General features: G+C 47.8%; 1 protein-coding gene and 2 pseudogenes across 1 annotated transcript; 1 reads left to right on the top strand and 2 right to left on the bottom strand.

The window, feature by feature from the left end:
- The first annotated feature begins 2,497 nt into the window (after positions 1 to 2,497).
- Positions 2,498 to 5,387, top strand: LOC116857080 (annotated as a pseudogene).
- A 3,901-nt stretch (positions 5,388 to 9,288) lies between these two features.
- Positions 9,289 to 12,955, bottom strand: TMEM177 (transmembrane protein 177). The gene is made up of 2 exons (XM_032840909.1): positions 12,918 to 12,955; positions 9,289 to 11,372 (listed from the first exon to the last, which is right to left on the bottom strand). Exon 2 carries the CDS (start codon positions 11,348 to 11,350, stop codon positions 10,415 to 10,417), a length of 936 nt encoding a protein of 311 aa, XP_032696800.1. The 5' UTR covers positions 11,351 to 11,372; positions 12,918 to 12,955; the 3' UTR covers positions 9,289 to 10,414.
- A 4,297-nt stretch (positions 12,956 to 17,252) lies between these two features.
- LOC116857089 lies at positions 17,253 to 17,356 on the bottom strand (annotated as a pseudogene).
- Positions 17,357 to 18,761: the final 1,405 nt, after the last annotated feature.

Raw genomic sequence — 18,761 nt, 5'->3', positions numbered from 1 at the left:
TCCTAAAACAGAGTGTGTTGACAGCATAGTTGTCTAAATGCTGCAAATCTGCAGCCATTTTCACTTCCAGGAGGTTTGAATAAGGGATTGTTTCCCCCATGTTCAAATAGTTCCTTCTTCTGTAGAAAGTTCGTTTTTAGGTTGATGTCTGAGGGATGCGCTATCATAACTCAGGTTAACAATTCCTTGTTCTATCAGCTGTCCGTTGGCAGACAATAGTAGTAAAGACATTCAAGATGCAGCGAGCTTGTAAAGTACTATTTTCTAGAAGAAATAGGAGGCATTTTCATCTTTATTATTGTACTTTTGATTAGGCAGTTTGATGATATAAAAGTTTATGTCCCCTATAAATCTAGTCAGAAATCATTTTTTTTTTTTTTTTCTGTTGGTTAAGCTGAATAGCTTCTAGTAGGATAGAGTACTGGGTACAAAGTAAGATAAAAGACTACAATAAAATGCTAGCTCTTTTTTTTTTTTTTTTAAGATTTATTTATTTATTTATTTATTTGACAAACGGAGATCACACATAGGCAGAGAGGCAGGCAGAAAGAGAGGAGGAAGCAGGTTCCCCACAGAGCAGAGAGCCTGATTGGGGCTTGATCCCAGGTCTTTGGGATCATGACCAGAGCGTAAGGCAGAGGCTTAACTCACTGAGCCACCCAGGTGCCCCTAAAATGCTAGCTTGTAAAAGAAAACTGGTTTAGGGGCATCTGGGAGGCTCAGTCGGTTAAGCATCTGTCTTCCACTCAGGTCATGATCCCAGGGTCCTGGGATCAAGCCCTGCATCCGGCTCCCTGCTCAGCAGGGAGTCTGTTTCTCCCTCTCCCTCTGCTGCTCCCCCTGCTTGTGCTCTCTCTCCCTCTCTTCTCTCTGTGTCAAATAAATAAAATCTTTTAAAAAAAGAAAGAAAACTGGTTCACGCACTAAATATTTTGTGCCTTGGTCTGACATTAACGTGATGTATCTTTATTATTTTTATTTTGTAAAGATTTTTTTATTTATTTGACAGAGAGAGAGAGAGAGAGAGACAGTGAGAGAGAGAATACAAGCAGGGTAAGCAGGAGAGGGAAAAGCAGGCTTCTTGTGGAGCAGAGAACCTGATGTGGGGCTCCATTCTAGGATGCTGGGATCATGACCTGAGCCAAAGGCAGATGCTTAATGACTGAGCCACCCAGGCAGTCCCATGATGTGTCTTTAAAATGACAAAAAGAACCAGCGTGGAATCACAGAATCACATCACATTTTCCATCATTTTCTGTTACATCAGACTGCTAATTGTCTTTTAAGAAGTTTGATTGAATCACTGTCTACATTTACTGTCACAGGTGACAGTCTGTCATTGTTAGAGATTTCAATAATTAAAATAGGAAACAGAAGCTTACATTTGTTTTTTGTTCCTCTTTTAAGTGGGCTCCAGAGTGGGGCTGGAACTCACAACCCTGAGATCAAGATCAGAGCTGAGATCAAGAGTCTGACATGCAACATACTAAGCCACCCAGGCGCCCCAAGTAATTTTCTTTATAAAAATTATGTTCCTTGGAACCATGTTGTGATGGTTTTTGTGTCCTTTATACGCTGGCCGTCTGAACCTGAGTACGGCTGAGGGGATCTTTTCTAATTACACGAAGGTACTTCTTTCCTCTGTGCTGGGACCTGACCCGGGACAAGTCTGTACGACGCACTATGTAAGTGGAGGACAAGCCAACTGCAAACTGACTAAATGTGCGCATCTCTTCAGGACAGTCATATGATTTCAAAGTTTGTTTTGAAATCTGCAAGCATCGAGTGTCAGTCGGAACGGAAGACGAGGCATTAATGAACGTTGACTCGCATGCTTTATGCATACTGCCTTTTTAGATTTTTCCATTCTCTGCTATTTTTACCATACTGTTGCATTTACATTTCCTACACACTAACTTGGTGTGATTAAATAAAATTGCGCCACACGTCTGAAAAGCCGAGGGGTCAGCAGGCGGGTCCTTGCGCCTTCACTGCCTCGGTCCCACCGTTTACTTGTCAGACGGTCTCTTCTGCAGGACTGTGGGCTCCCCAGATCCTCACAGTGCACCTGACCGAGTGACTAACCTTGCTAGTTCAGGTCCTCTGGGGAATAGACAAAGAGGCAGAATTGGGGGGAAACGCCTGTGAAGGGCATAGGGGGGTGGGCATAGAAGCTGGGGAGAGGCTTTGAGCCACTTTGCAGGTCTAACACCTGTAAAGGAGCGGGGAATGGAGGAGGACTGGGTCTCAGACTTCAGAGCAGCTCTAAGAAAGACCTGCCCCGGCCCCAGGGGAGTCCTGGAGCCACGGTCACCCATCGGAGGAGTCACCCAAGTCACTGGACTGGGCCTGCCATAGTAGTGCCACCAGTCCCGCCACAGGCTGAAAGCAGCCCACGAGGCATGGCCTCAGTGAGAACGTGGCTGTGGATCTAGAGAAACAACAGCTGCGGCTGTCAGTCAAGTCTGCTCCCTGCAGATCTGAGAGGCACATTTTCATGACGGCCGTGGCAACTGACAGACAGAAGGTTGGCCACACCCCAAGGACACAGAGCCAAGAGCTCTGATGCCAGGATCTGTCACCTTGACACAGGGAGAGAGAGCAGGTCCATGGGCCCCTCTGAGTAAGCCTTCATGCATTGAGTAAATACATACAGCAGGCAGTCCTTACCTATACTGAATGCAGAGTCATTCAAAATTCCACCCGAACAGGTTTACTTTCTTATTTATTTTATTTTTTAAAGATTGTATTTAATTGAGGGAGGGAGAGAGAGAGAGAGAGAGAGAGAGAACAAGCAGAGGGGAGGAACGCAGGGAGAGGGAGAAGCAGACTTCTCCCGAGCAGGTAGCCTGATTCAGGGCTCGATTCCGGGGTCCTGGGATCGTCACCTGAACTGAAGGCAGACGCCCAACCGACTGAGCCACCCAGGCACCCCCAGATTTACTTTCAAGTTTGTGAATTTCCTTCCAGGTCTTACCATGGTTACATTCTTGCTATCACCATACAAGTAGTACTTCACATTTTCTCAAGGTTTGATATTCATAACTAATATGTCTACATTTCTCTGCGAATCTTCGTAATTACACTTTTTAGTGTCCAAAGAATATTCAACAGATGGGTGTACTACAATTTCCTAGGTCCTTGCTGTACAACATTTCCCTTATTTTGATGTTTTTTTAAAAAATTACCACAGTGAATGTTGTTATGTACATCTTTGGGCATGTACTATTTGGTTTCTGTTGGGTTATAGCTCTAGGATAAATTTTTAGGTTTCAAGTTACTAGATCAGAAGATCAAGTTTTGTGACTGTATCAAGTTTTGCCAAATGGCTTTCTGAAGACATTACGTCCATTAATCCTGTACATTAGTTATCTATCACTGCACAAAAAATTACTGTAAAACTAAGTGGTTAATACAGCCCACATTTATTGTCTCACTGCTTCCGTGTGGGTCATGGATCCAAGCATAAGCTGTGTGTGTTGCTTCATGGTCTGTCACAGGCTACAGTCAAGGTGCAGTCTCTGAGGTTATGGTCTCTTCTGAATGCTTGGCTGGGGATGGATTATCTTCCAAGCTCACTTGGTTGTTGTCAGGATTCGGGTCCCTATGGGCTGTTGGACTGAGGGCCTCATGTCTTAACCAGCTATTGGTCAGAGGCTGCCCTTAGTTCCTTGCCATGTGGCAACTTGCTTTATCAAAGCATGCATCTGAGAAAACAATAGCGTCTGCTAGCAAGACAGAAGTCACATTTTGTAACCTAATCATGGAAGTGACGGCACCTTAATGTTGCTGTATTCTCTTGTTTTGAATCAGGGGAGCAAGGGGAGAGGCTGACAGAGGTCAAGAGCACCAGGAGTGGGGGGGCACTGGGGGCCACCTTGGGAGCTGTCTATTACAAATGTCACCAAGAGCACATGCTTGTACTAATTTTACAACCACCACTCTAACACTGGTGGTTTTAATATTTTAAAATTCACGTATTTTAAAATTACCAATGTGTTAAGTGTAAATGACTATCTCCCATTTTAATGCCCTCTTCTCCTGCCTGCTATCTACCCTAGGATCACATGGGTCCTCTGCTCCAGGGGGCTGCCAAGGAATTTTCCAGTTCTCAACTGATAGCAACCAAGACAGCTAAGGAACTGCCCTAATTGGGACTTTGAGAAGCTCTCAACACAGACCTGTATTAGGCAGCAGTGAATTCCCTGGGAAGGTTCTAGTCTTAAGGAATTGCTGGTATTGGGGCAGCAACTCCAAGACCTTGAACACCCTGGCACCTGACCCACTTAAAAGCACAGAATGTAGGAACCAATTTTCTTTCTTTCTTTAAAAAAGATTTTATTTATTTGTCAGAAAGAGAAAGAGAGAGCACAGTAGAGAGAGGGACAGAGGAGAAGCAGGCTCCCAGCTGGGCAAGGAGCCTGATGGTGGGACTCAATCCCAGGACCTGAGCTGAAGGCAGACACTTAACTGACTGAGGCACCCAGGTGTCCCAGAATCTTCTTTTAAAGCTTACTATAATGGGCATCTGGGTGCCACGGTTGGGTGTCCAACTCTTGATTTTGGCTGGGGTCATGATCTCAGCGCTGTGGGATCATGGGATTGGCCCCACGTTGAGCTCTCCACTCAGCACAGAGTCTGGTTGTCCTTCTCCCTCCACCTCTGCTGGTCCCCCCACTCATACTCTCTCTCTCTAATAAATAAACAGAATATTTATTAAAAAAAAAAAACTTACCATATATACTGGGCTCCAGCTTCCCATCAGCAGAGGGCAAGGCGGTGTGGATAGCAGCCCCAGCACCCTGTCCCCTGTCCCCCTCGCCTGCTGTAGCCCGATGAGTGACCCCGACGAAGATCACCAGGTGTGTGGTGGTGGGAGATGGAGCTGTATGTGAAACTTCCCTACTGATCAGCTACACAACCAATGCATTTCCTGGGGGATATATTCCCACTGTCTTTGACAACGACTCTGCCAATATTCTGGTAGATGGAAAACCGGTGAATCTGAGCTTATGGGATACAGCTGGACAAAATTAGGACAGATGAAGTCCCTTATCCTATCTGCACACAGATGTGTTCTTAATTTGCTTTTCTCTTAATTTGCAGGGAGTCCTGCATCATTTGAAAATGTTCAAGCAGAGTGGTACCCTTAAGTATGATGTCACTGTCCCAACACCCACGTCATCTTGGTGGGGACTAACCTTGATTCAAGGGCGACAAAGACACGATTGAGAATTTGCAGGGGAAGAAGATGACTCCCATCACCTACCGTGGTGTTTGACCACAGCTAAGGAGATCGGTGCTCTAAACCACTGGGGGTGCTCAGCTCTCCTGCAGTGAGGCCTCAGACAGTGTTTGATGAAGCTATGCGAGTGCTTCTCTATTGACTCCTGTCAAGAAGAGGAAGGGGGCACCTGGGTGGCTCAGTGGGTTAAGCCTCTGCCTTCAGCTCAGGTCGTGATCTCAGAGTCCTGGGATCGAGCCCCATATCCAGCTCTCTGCCCAGCAGGGAGCCTGCTTCCCCCTCGCTCTCTGCCTGCCTCTCTGCCTACTTGTGATCTCTGTCAAATAAATAAAATCTTAAAAAAAAAAAAAAAGAAGAGGAAGAGAAATTGCCTGCTGCTGTAACTGAATGGGCCCTCGGAACCTTTGTACACTTTGATCAAAAATGGTGGAGCCTTCGCCCTTGGTGCCATGTTTTTTTTGTTGGTAACAGATTTTGTTACCTTTTCCATAAAACCATTTTGAATCAATCAGTAATTTTGAGGTTTTATTTGTTTAAAATGTAAAGACTTTAAACTTACATTATATTAAAATTGAGCCCTAAAATAGCAAGCTTTCTTAAAGCCTTATTCTTTTTCTTTTAAAAAGATTTTATTTATTTATTTATTTGTCAGAGAGAGAGAGAGAGAGAGAGCACAAGCAGGGGGAGCAGCAGGCAGAGGGAGAAGCAGACTTCCCAGTGAGCAGGGAGCCCGATGCGGGACTCAATCCCTGGATCCTGGGATCATGACCCACGTGGAAGGCAGACGCTTAACTGACTGAGCCACCCAGGCATCCCTTAAAGCTTCATTTTTCAAAAGCCTCTATTCTTGCCCAGATGAAGCGTTGCCAAAATACCTTGTGAACTAAAATGCGTTGTTGTGCTGAGAACACTGAGCACTAATCCTTTCAAGACCTTTGTCTTTAAGGAGATACTGCTGACTGGGTGGCTCAGTTGGTTAAGCCGCTGCCTTCAGCCCACATCATGATCCCAGGGTGCTCGGATCGAGTCCCGAATTGGGCTCTTAGTTCAGCGGGGAGGCTTTTCCCTCTCCCTCTGCCTGCTGCATCCCCTGCTTACGTGCTCTCTGACAAATAAAATCTTAAAAAAAAAAAAAAAAGTTAGTGTATTCCCTGCTGCTGAGACTTTGAACAGACCTCTTATTCCTGGGTCCCACTGAGGAAGTATGGCTCTGGGTGTGGGTGCACAGGAGTGGGTGTGTGCTGCGTGTGACATGATCAAAGAATGAAGACAGTATTTTGACAAAATATGGAGGTTAATTTACACTACGTTGTACATGTTACAGTTAAACTAAGTAGAAGTGTCACAGGTAAAAATTTAAAAGGGTAATTTCTGTCAAATGCAGTAAATGATAAAGACAGGTCATTATTACCAAAAATAAAATAAAGCTTACTATATACTCATGTTGGGCTTTGCATTTTGCAAACTTTATTTCATTTTATCAAAACAATACCAGGAGCTACATGTTAACATCCCCATTTAATAGAAAGCTCGCGGGCAGAAATGTGGAATCACTTGTTCAAAGTCACTCTGCTAAAGTGGGAGGACCAGCATTTGACCCCACAGCTGGCTGCCGAGTCCTCTCCTGCTTCCCACGGTAACCTTGTCTTCAGCCGGGGCCCAAGGGCTCTGTAACCCATGGCGCTTCCACCCCATTCCCACCTCAGCACCAAATCAGATGGACTGGGCAGCCCCCTCCTCTTCAGCTAGCTGAAAGTGTCTCCCCTGGAAGTTCCAGAAACATCTGCTCAGTGGCCATTTTTTCCTGACAAGGGGTGAGGTCAGAAAGTCTTCTCTAACCTGCACGGAAAGTCTTCTCTAACCTGCACGGAAGAAAGGCTGTAGAGGCCACAGCACAAATTTCCACGACAAAACCCTCAGGATTAACAGGACAGTGTAAATGAAGGCCTCCCAACAGGGATCTGGAACCAGGGTGCTGACTTCAAATCCTTGTTCTGTCACTTTCAAAGCTTTATGGTTTGGGGCCCATTTCTTCACCTTTCTGTGCTCTTTCCTTGCCCGTAAAATTGAAATGACATTACCAACTACCTCTTCCAATCTGGGGCTAACTGAAAAAAGATTCTAGGAAGCTTGCAGTGTCTAGTGCACAACAGAGGTCCCGTGGGCATTACTGTAGGGCTCTAGTAGGCGGGAGGTCTTGCTGGGTGAGGACCCAAACATCTATTCCAGCCCAGCCTGGGGTATAAGCCTGCCTGGAGATGTGGGTCCCACGTGTATGCGCCGGCTATAGGCACAGCTGCACGGGGCACAGCGCTGTGGCTCCTGGACAAGGCAGTGGGGCCTGCTAGGGTCAGGAATGGGCAGAGCCAGTGATGGCATAAGACTCTGGGAACCCCTTTCCTGTGTTCCGGCTGTGTCTGCATGTGTGCGTGCATATGCAGGCACAGGGAGGGGCACGGAGAGCATTTGCGTTGCGGTAGCCCTGTCAGTTAGCCTAGTTTGGAATCCTATGGAGGACTGCTCTGGGGTGTTGGGTATCTTTGCATATTCACACTCAGAGAACTGTGAACATGTAGCTGGCGGGGGCGGGGGGGTACTCAGGAGAACAACGTTCGCCTGGGACACAGGGCAATGCTGACGACTGAGGCACGCAGCTGGCATCTGAGGAAAGATGCAACTTGTACCAGCTAACCCCCTGCCACCTAGCCCATCTGTGAAGCCATGGAGCATGTTTTTGAAGCTTTCTGGGAACAAACCGCAAATCCATGTGTGGGGGCACAGTATATCATAAAACTTGAAGGTTCCCCTTTTTCCTAAAGCTCCTTGCGGGGGGAGGCTGGTGGCCCGAGTGGGAATCTGTGCTCTACTGGAAGTGACCAGAAGTGTCCTGTGTCCCCCCACTGGAACGACAACCCCAGATCCGGGCCAGGCCCTGCCCTTGGAGAGTCCCAAGTTGGGAAGCCAGGACAAGGTCACATAGGATTCAGATGGCCTTGCCCACGTGCACAGCCAGCCGGACGGTCACGGCTCAGCCTCTAGGGTGCCAGGCCCGGCTGCTGTAGCTTCAGAGCCTTGCTCGCTTCTTCAACAATGTTATGGAAGGCCTCAGTCCAGAGCAGTAACAAGACCCACCACCCTGCCCTTGCAGACAGCATGTTTCAGTGGAGGGGAGGCTGAGTACTATCTGCCGGGTAACTTCTTTACAGTAAGCTCTGAGGGGGGCGGAGAGGTACAGGGCATGGGACAGGCACGAATGGGGAAGGTTCGGAGTCAGGTGGTTGAGTACTCCTGCTGGAGGAGCTCTGAGGACCTGAGACAAGGGCAGGGTGGGAGAGAGCAGCCCAGACCCAGGCACTGAGGAAGGAGGGGGCCAGCAGTGAAGCAACCATGGAGGTTATGGAGGTTAGGCTCCATATAGCTGGGGGGTGGGGGTGGGAGACAGGACACCAGATGGCTAGAGAGGCCATTAGGCCAGGGCTCAGAGAGGCGGCTCTAGCCAGAAAGCTACGGGACACCCGCAGAGGGTTGTCCGCAGGATGGAACCCAGTCAGAACTGCATGTCCAAGAACTGGGAGAGGTGGGGACAATGGACTGGAGGAACCACCTGGGAAACGCCTGAAGCCATCACCCTGCTCCTGCAGTACTGAAAGTCACTGGCATGGGGATTGGGGAGCAGCTGGAGCTCCTCAAATCCAGACCCCAAGCTACACTTCTCTGGCCAAGATCAGTCACACGTGGCAGCAGCACTTGGATGACAAGCCAAGGGGTCTCCTGCAGTGGCATTTCCCAGAGTGGAGACTTGCTCACCCACTCAGTAACTCATCTGTCCACCTCTGCATTCATCAAGCAAGTGCGCACTGCCATCCCGGGATCTGAGGGATGGGGTGTCTGCCCAGGCCGAACACTGGGTCCCACATGCCGGTCAAACGGAGCCAGAGCACTGACCTCCAGCCACTGTGACTGACCCAGCAGGAAGACCTGCTACCGCACCCTGCTCACTGCCTGTTCGGTCTCCGGCAGGAAGTGCGTGCCAGGGCCGAGTGGGCTTCCTGGTACTGCACTGTGCCCTTCCCTAGGAGTGGCCCCGTCTCTTCACCCTGAATTACACCGGCGCCAGGCCTGAATGCTTCCATTCTTCCGGGGAAAACACAATTGGCAATAAAAATACATGAATGGCCAAGTGAGTCTGGCTTTCTGGCCACAGCTGCTCTTACCTTCCCTGGGAAGGGGTCTCCCATCCAGGGATTAAAAGTGGGGTCTGATCTACCTGCCACCAGGAAGCCTTGAAGGAAACGAACAGAGTAAGGGTGCAGCATTCCCCTGGGCTACGGGTGTGACACTGGGCCCAGTCCATCTCACCCACCTCCACCCTGCTTCCTCCCTGCCATCCCCCTCGGAACCCCCCAGTTCCTCTCCTCTCCAGGTACTGGCCATGCTCTGGACTACATCAACAGGTGCCCTCCCTGCAAGGCCTTGGTTTTGCAATGGTTCGTTCCTTCTTCTTCCTCTGGCCAGAGTTCCTGCCAAGTCTCCCATGCCACAGGTCTTGCCAGGTTCCAGCAACGCTTTCTCTCCCTTTCAGGCCAAGGGGCTCTGTCTGAGCATGCCATCAGGCCTGGGTAAACCTGCTCTGAAATCCCACCTCAAGCTCCCTCTCCTAGCCTCTCAGGGCCATGCTAGCTTCTCACCTGGGCCTCTAAAAGCTTTACTTTCTCCAATGGTGGAAGGAAGTGAGATGAGACCACCAGGTGAACTACATGGTGGTTCTTCACTGTAGGAAAGTGTTCCCGTCCTATAAGCACTGCTGGTGGGGAGATGTGGCCTGACTCCCACAGCCTGCTGGAATTCTAAGAACAAGGAGGGACATCCCATCATTGATGGCGTGTCCTCTTGGCCAGGCCCTTTTGTTCATAGCTCACACAACCCCCAAATCCTGCCAGGTGATTTACAAATACCCCCATTTTACAGCGGAGTAAACGGAGGCTCAGATTCAAAAGGGACTCGCCCAAGGTCACTGGAATCATGGACAGGGGTAGAATCTAGGCTGTTTCGTTTCAGAGTCTCTGATTCATTTGACACTGGGTTCTGGGGCCGGAGGCACCAAGAGCCCCCAGAGTCAACAGCAGGGTGGTGTCTGCATGAGCCCCATCCATCCTTGTGATGAGACCCTCAGGAACGGCCCGCGGTGAGTGCTGCCCTCCACATCTGCAGCACGGAGTCCCGGCGGGTCGTGTAGGGTAAATGTTTGATGCGGAACCAGTGTCTGGGAACGATGTTCCCGCTGGGCGTATACAGCTTCTCTCCGTGACTGCCCAAGACACTGCGCAGGGCTACGTTGCCCGACAAAATCTTCTCATAGAACTCCACGCCCCCTCGGGCATAGGCTGCAGACAGTGCAGCTGTGCGACGGTCCAGCCAGCCTTCCAGGGCATGAGTGAGAGAGTCCGTGGAGAAGGCATAGGCCACGAAGCCCACCACTGCTGCCACCAGGTTGAAGGCCGCCCGTAAATTCATGGGGCCTCCGTAGAGCCCCAGTGCATGCTTGGCACCCACGCCCAGGGTCCAGGTTCCTGCTAGGCAAGCTGGGGCTGGCAGGGCCTGGAGGACGGCTGCACCGCTCTCCAGGTATACCACTTCCTTGGCCAAGGCAAACTTCTGGGCCTCATGGGACAGGGTCAAGGCATCTCTCAGCCGGGTGCCTGCTGGGCTTTGCCAGTTCACTCTTTGCCCGTGCACCACCACTGGGTGATCGGTGTTGGTCAATGTTCTCCCCAGGAAGGTGGCTGGGATGCCCACTACAGCCCCCGCAGGGAGTCGCGGGAAGCCAGCACTCACGGGCTGGAAGGTGAACGTGGTGAAAGCCTCGTAGCTGTGGCCTGAGGGGACCCCGATGTCCTGGAGCACCTCTTGGAAGAGTCCCCCCAGCTCTGAGGAGAGTGGGGCTGGTTGGCCCTGAGGCCAGTATCGGTACAGCCACTGGATCACGGGATCTGGGAAGAGGTGGTATGAGATCTGGGCCCCGAACAGCCCTGCACAGGAACCCACCAACAGGCCTGTCCTGTGTCTCTGCACAAATGCTGCAGCCCGCCACAGGGGACCGGCCATGAGTGCTGGCACCGTTGTATACCTAGGCCAAGAAAAAGAGAATCAGCCAACGGTTCCCTGGGTGAGCTGGCCGACTGAACATAGCCCAGGGCCACATCCTTTTGAACAGAGGCAATACAGGCAGGTGGCTAAGAGCATGAGCTCTCAAGCCAGAGTTCAAATCCAACCTCCATCTCTGTGTACCACCTTCCCCGTCGGCCAAACAGGCACCCGACAATGGCATCCTTGGGGTGGTTGTGATGAGCGTATGAATGAACGCACATAAAACAACTGGTCTGGCACAGCAGCAGACACCCCCTGTGATAATGCTGTGATTGTTACTTTTATTCCCATGGCTAGGCACGGCATGAAGTACAAACTGCCTCACTCCACTCTTCATCCCACTCTGAAGTCCTACGATCCCTAATTTATAGGTGAAACCTAAATTCAACTTATCTCCTGTACGCTAGACACAATTCTGAGAACTTTATATATACTGTCCAACAACTGAATCCTGACAACTCCATGACCTAATTATATTGCTCCTATTTTTGAACATTGGAAACTGAGGCAGAGATAGATTAATTGGACGAAACCCCAAACTAGCTAAGTGGCGAAGTTACAAGCTGAGTGGTGGCTCCCCTCCAAAGTCATATGCTGAAGTCTTAAGCCCCAGTCTCTCAGAATGTAACTGTATTTAGAAATGGGGTCTTTAAAGTGAGGTCATTAGGGTAGGTCCTAATCTAATCTGACTGGTGTCCTTAGAAGAACAGATTAGGACACAGACACTTAGAGAAGAAAGACCATGAGAGGGCACAAGCCAGAGGTGACCATCTACAAGCCATTGAGTGTGGTCTCAGGAGAAATGTCATGCTGACACTGTAATCTTGGAATTTGAGCCTCCAGATCCCGAGAAAATAAAATCCTGCCATCCAGTACTTGTCCTGACAACACTAGCTAACACAGGCACACAGGCTATCAGAGAGCTTTTCGTTTCAGAAAAAATTTTAATTCTAAATTACAAATATCTACATAAGTAGACAAAACAGCACATTAGCCAGCTTCAACTCATGGCCAATCTTGTTTCCTCTCTTCTCCCACCCACATTCCTCCTCCAACTGGCTTATTTTGAAACACATCCCGGGTGTCCTTTTATTTCATCCATAAATATTTCAGCAAAAATTCATAATTATTTTACTTTGGTTGAAGCTTACTGTCTTCCTGCCTGCTTGTGATAGCGGTTTAATTAGCACGTAGGTTGCTGCAAACAAGAACGGGGGTACCGCCTGGCCTGTTTTCACGAAAATTCCTAAAGGGGCACATCACTTGGGCCTATATTCCCAACCAAGGGACTAAAGCTAGGAAAGCAAGGGTCCTGGACAAAGTCCCGACGCCCCCAGGCCCACCAGCGCCAAGGCCCTCCTCCAGGCTGGGTGAGGAGGGGCTGCGGAAACTTCGCCGAGGGCTCCCCGTTGGGCGTCGAGCAGCTCGGTGAGCCCCGCAGCTCGACCACGAAGCTGGAGAAGACCCTGGGGAGGAGTCCCGTCCCACTTCCGCGAATCCGCGCGCGCGCGCAACCGGGACTCACCTTCTCCGCCGCAGCCTGAGCTGCCGCGACACGTGCGCGGGGCGGGTCTGGCGCAGAGCACGCCGGCCTGCGCTCTGGGGGCGGGGACTAAAGGGGGCGGGCCGGGCGCAGAGCAGCCTCCAGTGGGGGCGGGCCTCCGGGGGGCGAGCCCGGGGGTGGGGAGGGACCGTGGCACAGGGACTAGCCCGCTGGTGGCTGGTGTCGGAGCACCTTGCGGTGGGGCTGCGAACTGCCACACTCTCGCTTCAGGATGACCAAAGCGGGCTAGGGCTTCCTTGTCTGCACTCGAGAGACCGCCTTTAGGAAACAGCGTATCTGCATGGGTCAGGAGGTGGCTTACGGCTAAGCCCCCATCGGAGCCCCTGCCCACGTGACTACCGGGTCGGTGGCCTTTTTATTTTTTATTTTATTTTAAAAATTATTTATTTATTTATTTGACAGAGCGATCACAAGTAGGCAGAGAGGTAGGCAGAGAGAGAGGCAGAGAGAGAGAGTAGGAAGCAGTCTCCCTGCTGAGTAGAGAGCCTGATGCGGGGCTGGATCCGAGGACCCTGGGACCACGACCCGAGCCGAAGGCAGAGGCCCCAACCCACTGAGCCACCCAGGCGCCGCCTGTGGCCTTTTCTGTCTGGAAGCGTTCACCGCCAGTGAGCTGCTCTGAGCTTTATTTTATTACCATAGCAGCTGCCCCTCCAGTTCCTCGCAAATGATCCACACGGTACAGTCCACAGAGCAGCGACGCGCCTGTCACCTCATCTTCCTAGCAGCGCTCCAGTTAGGTCAGGGATCATCACCTTGCGGGTGGACCAAATCCAGTGCGCCACCTGTTTTTGTAAATAAAGTTTTATTGGAAGACAGTCATGCCCATTTCTTTATAGTTTCCTGTGGCTGCTTTATCCCAGAAGGGCAGAGTTGAGCAGCCAGGACAGAGACAGGCTGATACAGAAAGCCTAAAATTGTGACTATCTGGCCCTTACAGAAAAAGTCTGTGGACACATGAAGTACATTATTCCCATTTTACAGATCAAGAAGGGAGGCATTTAGTTTGAGCAGCTCATAGGCACCTAGCATGCACCTGAATGGCACAGGACTCCTGTCCCTGTACATTTCCCGTTCCATCTCCTGCCTCCATACAAATTCAGCCTAGTGGGTCTTGCTAATTCTCCCAAATGGGCCTGGCCTCTGCGTCTGACTCTCTCTTCCATCCAAGCCCTGGAGTAAGAGGGGAAAAGAACTGATCTTCTGGGTGGAAAGGTGAGACTGTGAGGGAAGATGAGATGTAAGGAGATCCAGAAGCTTGTGGGTATTGGGATGGGGCTTCCGACGTCTAGCAGGCTGTGGACCCTTGGGTCTCCAGACAAGCTACCAGCTCAGCCCTTTCCACAGGGCTCTTGACCACAAAAGAACCAGCTATAATGGTCAGTCGGAACCATACCTGATTCAAGGTGGAGAGACCTTGGGGCTGGTGTTTCCTGTCTCAGGCTTGGCTCAGCAACTCCTTCTGGAGCCATAGGTTGGTCCGGCAGAGATAACTGTGCTGACACTAGAGAAGAACCGAGATCTGGTGTGGCTGCCCCCAGATTGGGCTGGTGCTTCAGCTCAGAAGCAGTGCTCAGGGAGACTGCAGCCTAGGGAAAGAGAACTTTCTTAGGAGGCAGGGGGCTCTTGCTCTTTTGTAAAGGATGTCACCCCTCCGGATCTCAGTTTCCTCATCTCTAAAGTGAGGATAATATCGGTCTTAAGGTATCCTGTTACATCCTAATTGTGAAAGTTTTCTGGATAATCTTATCTATATAACTAAAGACAGTGAAGGGAGGCACTTCAAATCACACGTCCATGGATGGCATTTGGCGGTCTCCCTTTAATCTTGGCCCTGGAAGTCTGTCATAAAGGGGCCTGTGACCAGATGTAAATCTAGCAATGGTGAACAGCAAGGATGCTGGAGCCGGACTGCTTAGGTTAGATCTTGGCTCCATCCCCTACTAGCTGTGTGACTTTAGGCGAGTGAACCTCTTGGGGGCCCAGTGTTCTCATTAATAAATTGAGATGAGAGTGGGGTGCCTGGGTGGCTTAGTCGGTTAAGCGACTGCCTTTAGCTCAGGTCATGATCCCAGAGTCCAGGGGTTGAGTCCCGCATTGGGGCTCCCTGCTGAGTGCGGATGTGTGTGTGTGTGTCTGCTTCTCCCTCTGCCTGCTGCTCCTCCTGCTTGCGCTCTCTCTCTCTCTGTCTGACAAATAAATAAATAAAATCTTTAAAAAAAATTAGATGAGAGTACCATCTACCTACTAGGCTTATTGTGGGGATTCAATGAGTTCATGCATATATAATGCCCAGCACAGTTTAGACCATAGAGCTATTAGCTTGTATTACTGAGATCTGTTTGGGTTCTGAGACTCCACGTCTGGCTGCTCATTCATGTGTCTGTAAATAGTGCTATAACCTGCTTTCATATGTGACCTCAGCTAGATTTGGAATGTGGGATAGTCCGCAGGGCAAATGATGCGCTTTCTCTAAACAAGACAAGGGCATAAAAAAAACAATGGAAAGGAGAATGTTATAAAATAAGAGATGTGAAAGACTTAGCAGTTAAATGCAACACGTGGCTTTTGTTGGGATCCTGAACTGATAGTTGACTGTAAAAAAAGACACCTTTGAGACCACGGGGAGATCTGAATATAGATTGAGTGTCAGGTGATGTTAGTGAAGTGCTTATTTTGTTAGGTGGGATGAAACACGAAATTTACGTAAGCCAAAAAGTCCTTACAGTTAGAGATGCATAACGAAGTGTTGATAGGTGCAACGACATGAGGTCTGCTCTTTAGTTCAAAATATTACAGCCCAAACGAAACCACAAGTACCACCACAAAAACCAGGGTCTGAGAGGAAACAACATCAACAAAATGATGGTAGTTGTTGAAGCTTCCTGACGAGTTTAGGGGAGAGCTCATTATACTGTGCTCTACTTTATGTATGTTTGGAAATTTCCATAATAAATTTTTTTTTAATGTGTGTAAGGAGGTGGTGATTAGAAGGTAGGAGGCTGGAAATGGATGCTTCAGAGGTGGTATCCATATTGGTGATGGCAAGGTCAGGTGTATGAGTGTTGGAGTCAATGACTGTGATGGGGTGGCAGAGATTTCTGAGAACTGAGGCAGTGTTTGAGTCATGTTTTTAAAATTTTCCATATTTTATGAAGTTTTACAATTTGGGAGCCTTGCTAATCCTGGAAAGACTGCCTCTCCTGGGAGTAGCTATTTCCTAGAGATAACAAACGACACCCCCCACTTCTACCACAAGCATGCCTTTCATATGACAAACCAACTAATCCAGAGCCATTACCCCCGACCACCTCCTTCAGCTCTCACACGACAACCCAATATTTTCCCTGTTCTAAATAATCCCAGAGTAAGGTACTGGACAGCTAGAGGCCACCCTGTAAGACCAGAGCCTGCCAAAATTAATCAAACTATCCAATCCTAAACTTCTTCCAAACTCTCCCCCTGCCTCACCATTCCTCCCCATGGAAACCTCAACAGAGAAAGCTCTGGGCCCTGCTTTCTACTTGCTCCTCCTTCTTCCTGACTGAGCCCGGTACTTCCCCCATTGCCCCACATGGCATGGCATGTTCTCTCCTCTCGGTCAGTGTAAATAGTAAGTACTTCTTTCAGTGGCTAATTTTGACTGAGTATCTCATGTAAGTGGAAACATGCAGTATTTGTCTCTTTGTGAAGGGGAAATTTAACTTGGCATAACGTCCTTAAGTTTTGTCCATGTTAAAGCATGTGACAAGATCTCCTTTCTCTTTAAGGCTGAAAAATATTCCATTATATGTATGCACCATATTTAGTTAAATACATTCATTGGTTAATAGACATTGATTGTTTCCACCTTTTGACTGTTGTGAATAATGCTGTGATGAGTATTGGTGTACAAATTCTCTTTTTAAGACCCCACTTTCAAATCTTTTTATTTAAATTAACATATAATGTATTATTTGTTTCAAGGGTACAGGTCTTCAAATCGTTTATATGAACCCAGAAATGAATTGCTAGATGAAATGGCTTTTTTTTTTTTTTTTTTTGAGGAACCGCCATGTTGTTTCCCACAAAAGCTATACCATCTACATTCCCATCAACAGTGAGCGAGGGCTCCAATTCTTCTACATCCTCACCAACACTTGCTGTTTTCTGGGCATTTTGATAGCAGGCATCCTAATGGGTGTGAGATTGTATCTCATAGTTTTGATTTGTCCTTTCCTAATGATTAGTGATATTGAGCATCTTTTCATGTGTTTATTGGTCATTCATATATCTTCTTTGAAGAAATGTCTATTCAAGTGCTTTGTCCACATTTTGATTTGGTTGTTGTTTTGTTATTGATATTAAACTGATAAGAACAGCGACTACACTTGATCTTAACCAAAAGGCCGAGAAGCGATGTGTTTTGTTACTTTTAGGAGTTCTCAATAAACTCTGGATATTGATCCCTTATCAGATATGTGGTTTGCAAACATTTTCTCTCATTCTGTTGGTTACCTTTTTACTCTGTGGACATTGTCATTTGATGTTTTTTGAGAAGTTTTAAGATTTTCACCAAGTCCAATTTGTCTATTTTCTCTTGTTGCCTATGCCTTTGGTGTCATATCCAAAAACCATGGCCAAATCCAGCATCATGAAGCATCATGAAGCCCTATCACCATATGGCAACTATGCTTTCTTCTGGAGTTTTACATTTTTAGGTCTTACAATTATGTCTCTGATCCATTTTGAGTTAATTTTTTGTATACAGTGTTAGATAAGGGTCTAATTTCATTCTTTTGTATGTGGATATCTAGTTTGCCCAGCACCATTTGTTGAGAAAACTGTCTTGTCCTCAGCGAATGGTCTTGGCACCCGTGCCAAAAATCATTTGACTGTATATGTATGAGTTTACTTCTGGACTCTGTATTCTGTTCTATTTGTCTGCCATTATGCTAGTACCATACTGACTTGATAACTGTAGCTTTGTAGTAAGTTTTGAAATCAGGATGTGTGAGTCCTTTCACTTTGTTCATCTTTTGCAAGATTGTTTTGGCTATTTAGGGTCTCTTGAGGTTCCCTATGAATTTTAGGATGGGTTTTTTCTATTTCTGTAAAAAAAATGACATTGGGATTTTGTTAGGGATTGTATTTAATCTGTAGATTGCTTTAGATAGCACTGACATCTTAACAAGATGAAATCTTTCAATTCATGAACATGGAATGTGTTCCCATTTATTTATATCTTTTTAAATTTCTTTCAGCATTTTATAGTTTTCATTATGTCTTTCACCTTTTTAGTTAATTCCTAAGTACTTTGTTCTTTTTGTTGCTATTGTAAATGGAAGTATTTTCATAATGTCCTTTTCAGATTGTTTATTGTTAGTGCATAGCAACTGAAATTTATGTTTTGACATTGTATCCTGCTACTGTGCTAAATTCGTTTACTAACTCTGACAGGTTTATTTTTTTTTTTTTTTGGTGTGGAATCTTTAGGGTTTTTTACATATAAGATCATATCATCTATGAGCAGAGATAATTTTACTTCTTCCTTCCCAATTGGATGCTTTTTCTTTCCTTTCCTTGCCTAACTGAATTGTTCTGGATAGAACTTCTAGTACTATGTTAAAGATAGTGAAAGCAGGCATTCATGTCTTTTTCTGGATCTTAGAGGAAAAGCTTTCAGTCTCTCACCATTGAGTATGATGTTTGCTGTGGGTTTTTCATATGGCTTTTTATTACATTGAGGCAATTTACTTCTGTTCCTGGTTTGTCAAGTGAAGGAGTGCTGGCAACGCTGACTCCATCTTTGGCCTTCCATCTTGG

This window comes from Lontra canadensis, unplaced genomic scaffold (assembly GCF_010015895.1).
Source record: "Lontra canadensis isolate GAN:19392208 unplaced genomic scaffold, GSC_riverotter_1.0 scaffold117, whole genome shotgun sequence".
NCBI lineage: Eukaryota > Metazoa > Chordata > Mammalia > Carnivora > Mustelidae > Lontra > Lontra canadensis.
Note: the sequence above shows the minus strand (reverse complement) of the source record. Positions and strands in the feature narration are given on the sequence as shown.

What these genes read in the sequence shown, in the direction of transcription:
- TMEM177 (XM_032840909.1), bottom strand. Translation starts at nt 11,350, where the DNA reads ATGGCCGGTCCCCTGTGGCGGGCTGCAGCATTTGTGCAGAGACACAGG.